The following is a 7,127-nucleotide window of genomic DNA, read 5'->3' on the forward strand; positions in this document are numbered from 1 at the left end:
ACATGGGTCTGGGCGTGGGGCACCCAGCCTGGTGGGAGGCACTGCCCAGGCCTGGTCTAGCTCCTCCCAACCCCTCCACGCTCGGTTCTGACAGCTTCGGGCCAGGCATGGAGTCCTGTCTACGGGGAGTTTTCTGCCCTCAGGTTCTCTTCAGAAATCTGACAGGCCCAATAAAGGCCCAGTGCTGATGGAGACCAGTGAGCTCTGAGTTCTCCCGGAGCCCTGACGCTGCCTCCACTGACACAATGGGGCCGGCTGTAATCACATTACACCGTCGTCTTTCCAATAATTACCCTCTTTCTCCAAGTGACAGAGCATCCCAACGGCAGGGAGGAAACTATTTTTAAACTAATTCTGACTTTAAAAAAAAAAAAAGGCACACAAGAAGAATGTCATTTTCCACAGATAGGGTTCTGGTTTATAAATCACCCCTAGGGACAGAGTTGGGACTAAGGTTGGCAGAAGCTAAAAATCCAGAGCAACAGCCGCCACCGCCTGGAGACCACCTCTCCCTACCTGCCCAATAATCTACACATTTGTTGTTTTGGGGGTGTTTGCTTCTGAAGTCCCTCTGCCCCATGTTCATCAATTCCATCCCCTCTCTAGCTCTAGGGGCAAAAAAAAATGGTGCGGTTTCAATTTGAATGACTTCTGGCTATTTCTCTTCCTCTTCTTCACCTCCTCCAAGTCCTTTTTCCCACCCCCATGCCCCAGGTCCCTTCAGACCAGTTTTCCTTTCCCTTCTTCTCAGTATCTGTGAAAAGGTAATGGCTCGCAGGATATTTTTCAAACTTAGAAAAACTCTTTAGTGTGAAGAACTAAAGCAAGAAGAGGGCATGTGGGGAGAGGAAAAAGGAAAGAAAAGCCACTTAAGAACAACTTTAGATGCGGCCAAGAGCTTCGGCCAAGCTGGGGTGACCAAGCCTTTCCCAGCAGGTCTCCTTGGAGAGGTGTGAGCACCTCATTAAAAAAGGTGGCACTAAATCAGCCTTGAGGACGATCCTGTTATCCACCTCTTACAAATTACCCGGAGACACCTCTGGTGCAGACCATGATAATTATATTGATAAGGAAGCTGGAGTAGAGGAAATGAATCAATGGAACTGCACGGATTTCTTGAGTATCAATCTATCGAATTACTGCAACTCTCTTGTACTCTCATTTGTAGAGTCATTAACTATCACTATCTGTCTTGTTCACAACTGTTAGTGTATCATTGAACCCTGGGTATGTTATCTGTCCCTCAGGTTTATATTTTTTCACTCTACCTGTAGAACCCTTGTCTGTTTCCTTCACCAAAGTAGCATAATTCTGGTATTTCTTCTCCAATTTCTTTTCTCCTTTTCCCTCCTTCCCTGCTTTCCTCCCCTCTTCCCCTTTCTCCCACTGTCATTTTATCTCTTTGATGGGCCCATTTTGGTTCTAGTCCTGGCGTCTCACCAGTTCTAGTCGATGACTTGTCTGGGAGATGGAAAGGTAGTGAGAGGAAGAGAGGGAGGCTCTGTCGGTCCCCTCAAACCTCCTAAGGCCTGAGTGTCACCTTTGGAGACAGAGATTCTTGCCTCTGCCTTAGAGCTGCAACCACCACCTTATACCAAAGACAGAACACGGGTCTCAGAGTAGTCGGGTCCCTTCTAAAGGAGACAAACATGCTAAATGTAGCACTCCTGAACACATCCCAGACTTTAAGCTAAGCCTTCCTCACAGGAAGCTAGAAAAGTCTGCCCAGAGCTCATCAGTCCACACCAATACTGTGGAAAAGTGCCAGAGAAAGAGACCACCTGCAGAACAGTGAGCATTCTTTGCAATAAGAAGGAACAGGAGGTGGAGAGAGAGAACGACAACAGAAAAAGAAGCTTTCGGGGCACAAGAAACAAAAGCCACTTTGAGAGAATTACTAAGTGACATGAGCATAGCAAAACTAAGGGCACATTTATCAAGCAGGTATTATATAAATGTTTGTTTCATTTCCCTTCCCCCTTCAGCAGGCTTCAGAGCAAGTGAGAAAAATGGAGTCCTCATGCCGTTCATCCCACCCTTTCTCTCTGCCTTCCCCCAGAAAAGCAGTTGTAAGCCAAATGGAGACACAAGAGAGAAGCAGAGAGGTCTGTTGTGTGGTTAGCAACGTGACTGGCAGCCACTTCTCACTGGGCCTGGTGAGGACATGCCAGAGGGAGCTTAGAGGAGTAAAGGAAGCCAGAGGCAGCCTTAAGAGGTCTTGGTTTTCTGACTGCTGGCTCAATGGGGAATCGTCCTGGTAAAGGACAGGCTTAAAAAACGTCCCTCAGCTCCTCCAGAATTGCAGTCTACTAGTTTATAATTGCTCCTGATTCTTGGGGACACAGTGGAGGCTGAGCCTTTTTAAATTAAGAGCCATCGGAAAGGCCTTCCCTCAGAGAAGAGAGACTGAAAGCAATTTCTGAGGGAGTAGCCAGAATTGGTAGAGAAAACAGTAAGCTAAAAGTCATCACTGACAGGAAGTCCTAAATCTGAGCCCAGGAGAGGAGAGTGTTGATTTGAAAAAGCTCTGAGCCTTTTCATGAGGATGTTATGTGGCCACTAAATATGGCTGGCTGAAAAACAGCAGTTAAGAGCATGGACTACGGTCAGGAAGATCAGGGTTCACTCTTGGCTCGTCTACTCATTAACCGTAATCTTGGTCAAGTTCCTTGGTCTTTCTTGAAGTCCATTTTCCTCATCTCAAATAATGGAAATAAAAAAGAGGACCTGCCATCATGGTAATATCCAGCAAGTCCTCACTATAAAGCCGTATTGGTTTTCTACAACAAGTATCTGTTCTGATTGTTGCCCAAGCTGTGTTGTTGTTACCTGCCATTGAGTGAGCTCCCCACTCATGATGACTCCATGCGCAACACAACAAAACTCTGCCCAGACCTATGCTATCCCCATTACAGGTTGCTGATCGGACCACTGTGATCCATAGGCTGATTTCGTTCGCTGATTTTCAAAAGTAAATTGCCACACCTTTCTTTCTAGTCTCTCTTAGTCTGGAAGCTCTGCTGAAACTTGTTAAGCATCATAGAAACACGAAAACTTCCACTGACAGATGGAGGTTGGCTGTGCATGAGGTGCATTGGCCAAGATTGAAACCTGGGTCTCCAGCATGGAAGGCTAGAATTCTACCACTGGACCATCACTACCCCAATAGCCCAAGCCATGTCAGTGTTAAATATCCTGACTGTCACTCCTCCATAATTTATTGGGTTGTTGTGAGGAATAAATATGAGGAGAGTGCTTAGCTCAGTGTCTGGTAAGTGCCAAATAAATATTAACTATTGGTATTGTAGTGGGGAGACTCTTCAAAGACCACAAAAGACTATGAATCTATAAAAAATCAGGAAAGAAAGACCTTAACATTCATTTTAGTCCAATCTCTCATCTGATGCTTGAAAGCCCCTCTTCAGATTCTCACTGAGTAGTCTCTGGTTTGTACCTGAACACCTCCAGTGACCAGGAACTCACTACATGTCATGACAGTCCATTCTGTGGTTGTGTAGCTCTGACTACTCAAAAAGTTATTCCTTATATAGAGCCAAAACCTGATTCCCCCATTTGGTGCAAACTACTTCCCTGGGACCTTCCACCATATGAGAAGAGTCCAATCTCTTTGATAGCTCTAGCCCTTCAAATACTTGCATTTACTGAACAATCACATTATTGCACATACTAGAGTTTTAGCCAGTGCATTTTCTTCTGCTCAGAATGAACTTCGGCCTTCTCTAACTAAAAAGTCTGTTACAAGTTAGTTTAGTATTATCTCCTAATAGACTAGATTATGCTGTGGGAAAAAGCAATCCCAAAATCTGTGCTTCAAAACCAAAGGGTTATTTCTTTCTCATATTACACATCCATTGTGGATCTGCAGGGTCCTCTGTTTATTGTAGTCACTCAGGAACCCAGGTTGACAGAGCAGCCACCATCTTGAACATTGCCATTCACTATGGGAGAGAAAAAGTTCTGGAGGCCTCCCATCAGCAAGTAAGTCCATCAGCCCGGAAGTGACACACACAACTTCCTTTCACAAGCCATTGGCCAGAACTAGTGACACAGCCTCACACAGCCAACAGGCAGCCAGAAAATGTACTCCTACCATGTTCGTGGAAAGCCAGGCCAGAAATACTTGGCAAACAGCATTGATGATTACCCCATCCCCTTTGTGTAGCTTTCCATGCTGAGTTGTGCGTATCACTGTCAGTCCTCTTAAAGCCAAAGTTCTTACAGTGGTTTACAAAGCCATATGTAATCTGGCCCCCACTGCTTCTTTGACCTTCTAACATCTGCTCCCTCACTCATTTGTGCTCAGCCACTCTGTCACTCAACCTCACCAGGCCTGCTCTAGCCTGGGAGCCTTTACCCTTACTGTTCCCTATGGCTGGGACTTGCTTCCTCAGCCACCTGCTTGGCTCCTTACCTCAGATGTAACCTTATCAGAGAATCCTTCCTTGACCATAGGCTACAAACTATCACATGACCCTCTACGCTGCTAGCTCCCCTTCCTCCTTATTACCTTCTTGCATTTTTCTTCACAGCAGTTATCACTTCCTGATGCACATACACAAATGTATACTATCATATATTAAATATCATATGGTATGTGTTATATATTATATTTGATATACATAATTATTTTTGGTTATTTATACTGTCATACAAACACACTTGAACATAAACTCTATGAATAAAGGGACTGGTATAATAGGTACTCAATAAATATCTTTCAAATGAATGAATGATAAAGGACTGACTGTACCTTTTGAGTCTTCACTTTTCTGGACCAAAATGCTAAATTCCTCCCTCTTATATGACAAGATTTTGAATCCTTTCAACATTCTGGCCATCCAGAACTGATGGATGGACAGTGCAGAGCAGAACTCCTTGGCTAACCTTTATTGCATATTCCAGTTAATAAAGCCTAAGACTGAATAAGATTTTGGAAGTAACAAAAATCACACTGTTGACAGTCTCACGTTAAGTTTAGTAACTGACTAAAATCTTACATGTGTTTTCACACATAAACCGCACCTTTCCCTCTCTATATAATTTCGTAGTTGTTACTTTGAACCTTAGTGTAGAATCTAACATTTTTTCCTCTTAATTTTCCTGTAATTTTTCTTCCTGTTCATTCGTTCTTGTTGTTAGATGCCATCAAGTCGGTTCCGACTCAAAGTGACCCTATGTACAACAGAATGAAACACTGCCTGATGTTGGGCCATACTCACAGTCACTGCAATGTTTGAGCTCATTGTTGCAGCCACTGTGTCAGTCCATCTTGTTGAGGGTCTTCCTCTTTTTCACTGACCCTCTACTTTACCAAACATGATGTCCTTCTCCAGGGACTGATCCCTCCTGATAAAATGATGACATGCCCAAAATAGGTGAGATGAAGTCTTGCCATCCTTGCTTCTAAGGAGCATTCTGGCTGTACTTCTTCCAAGATCCAAAAAAACCCACTGCCATCAAGTCAATTCCGACTCAGGGCAACCCTGCAGGACAGAGTAGAACTGCCCCATAGGGTTTCCAAGGAACGCCTGGTGGATTTGAACTCCTCACCTTTGGTTAGCAGCCGTAGCTCTTAACCACTATGCAACCAGGGTTTCCTCTTCCAAGACAGATTTGTTCATTCTTCTGGCAGTCTATGGTATATTCAATATTCTTCACCAACATCATAATTCAAAGGCATCAATTCTTCGGTCTTCCTTATTCATTCTCCAGCTTTTGTATGCATATGAGGCAATTGAAAATACCATGGCTTGGGTCAAACGCACCTTAGTCTTCAAAGTGACATTTTGCTTTCGAACAATTTAAAGAGGTCTTTTATATTGGCCGGAAATTAAACTCGGGTCTCCTGCATGAGAAGTGGTAATTCTACCACTGAACCACTGTGCTCAGCTTGAAAATTCGTGGCTGTCTATTTTTAGTTTTAGTAGGGTTGTGCAGAGCCCTGGGGCCAAGGCTCAAGTCTCAGAGATTCTCTTGTTCCTTGGTTTCTCTTGCAGATTCCCACAACTCCATGCTGTGTGCTGCAGGCTGGTCTTGAACCTGGGGCTCTGGCTAAGAGGATGGGGGCGGACGGGGAAACCATGGTCCTGAAGAACATGCTCATTGGTGTCAACCTGATCCTTCTGGGCTCCATCCTCAAGCCATCAGAATGTCAGCTGGAAGTCACCACGGAAAGGGTCCAGAGACAGGCGGTGGAGGAAGAAGGCAGCATGGCCAACTATAACACATCCAGCAAAGAGCAGCCTATGGTTTTCAACCACGTGTACAACATTAACGTGCCCCTGGACAGCCTCTGCTACTCGGGGCTAGAGGCCTCTGCTGAGCAGGAGGTGAATGCCGAAGATGAGGCTCTGGCTGAGTACACAGGCCAGACATCAGACCATGAGAGCCAGGTCACCTTCACCCACAGGATCAACCTCCCCAAAAAGGTCTGCCCATGTGCCGGCTCAACCCAGGTATTGCAGGAGCTGTTGAGCCGAATTGAGATGCTGGAGAGGGAGGTGTCAGTGCTGCGGGACCAGTGCAACGCCAACTGCTGCCAAGAAAGCACTGCGACAGGTAGAGTCTCGGGGACTAGAAACGTGGTCTCAGGAGGGGAAAGAGAAGGCCGAGCAGGGAGGGAGAGTGAATGAAAGCAAGCAAAGCGCTCTCAGAGAAATCCAACATCTCTTCTCATGGTCCATGGAAAAAAAGCACCCCAGTCTGTAGCTTTCTGTTTGTATGTCTCTAAGACTTAAATGCAGTCCTTCCTGGGGGATTCAGTTCAGGGATTCTCAACACCGCTTAGCCAGTTTGAAATACTTTACCCTGATTTTGGGAGGATGAGTCAGGTAACGGTACTTCGGTTCAGCACAGCAACTTCCGTGGTGAGCGGGGAATTTGATGTCTGTCTTCATTCATCTTTGGTGTTCACAGGCTACTGAATTGGTATCTATCCATGTTAACCTGAGGGACTAGAGAATGCAGGCGCTCTGTTCACTCAATCACAGCCTCTCTCCCATCTGTGTAAATGATAGTCATTAAGGTCTCACAGGACCTGTCCCCATCTCCTCCAGCAAGATGGAAGTTTTATTCCCTGGCTCCTCCACACACACATGTGCAGCCAT

At 45.4% G+C, this 7,127-nt stretch overlaps 1 protein-coding gene across 1 annotated transcript; it reads left to right on the forward strand.

Moving 5' to 3' along the window:
* The first annotated feature begins 6,080 nt into the window (after positions 1-6,080).
* Positions 6,081-7,127, forward strand: LOC135228653 (tenascin-R-like). The gene has a single exon (XM_064276607.1). The coding sequence runs from the start codon at positions 6,081-6,083 to the stop codon at positions 6,651-6,653; it is 573 nt and encodes a 190-aa protein (XP_064132677.1). The 3' UTR covers positions 6,654-7,127.

Source organism: Loxodonta africana, chromosome 25 (genome assembly GCF_030014295.1).
Source record: "Loxodonta africana isolate mLoxAfr1 chromosome 25, mLoxAfr1.hap2, whole genome shotgun sequence".
NCBI lineage: Eukaryota > Metazoa > Chordata > Mammalia > Proboscidea > Elephantidae > Loxodonta > Loxodonta africana.

What these genes read in the sequence shown, in the direction of transcription:
- LOC135228653 (XM_064276607.1), top strand. Translation starts at nt 6,081, where the DNA reads ATGGGGGCGGACGGGGAAACCATGGTCCTGAAGAACATGCTCATTGGT.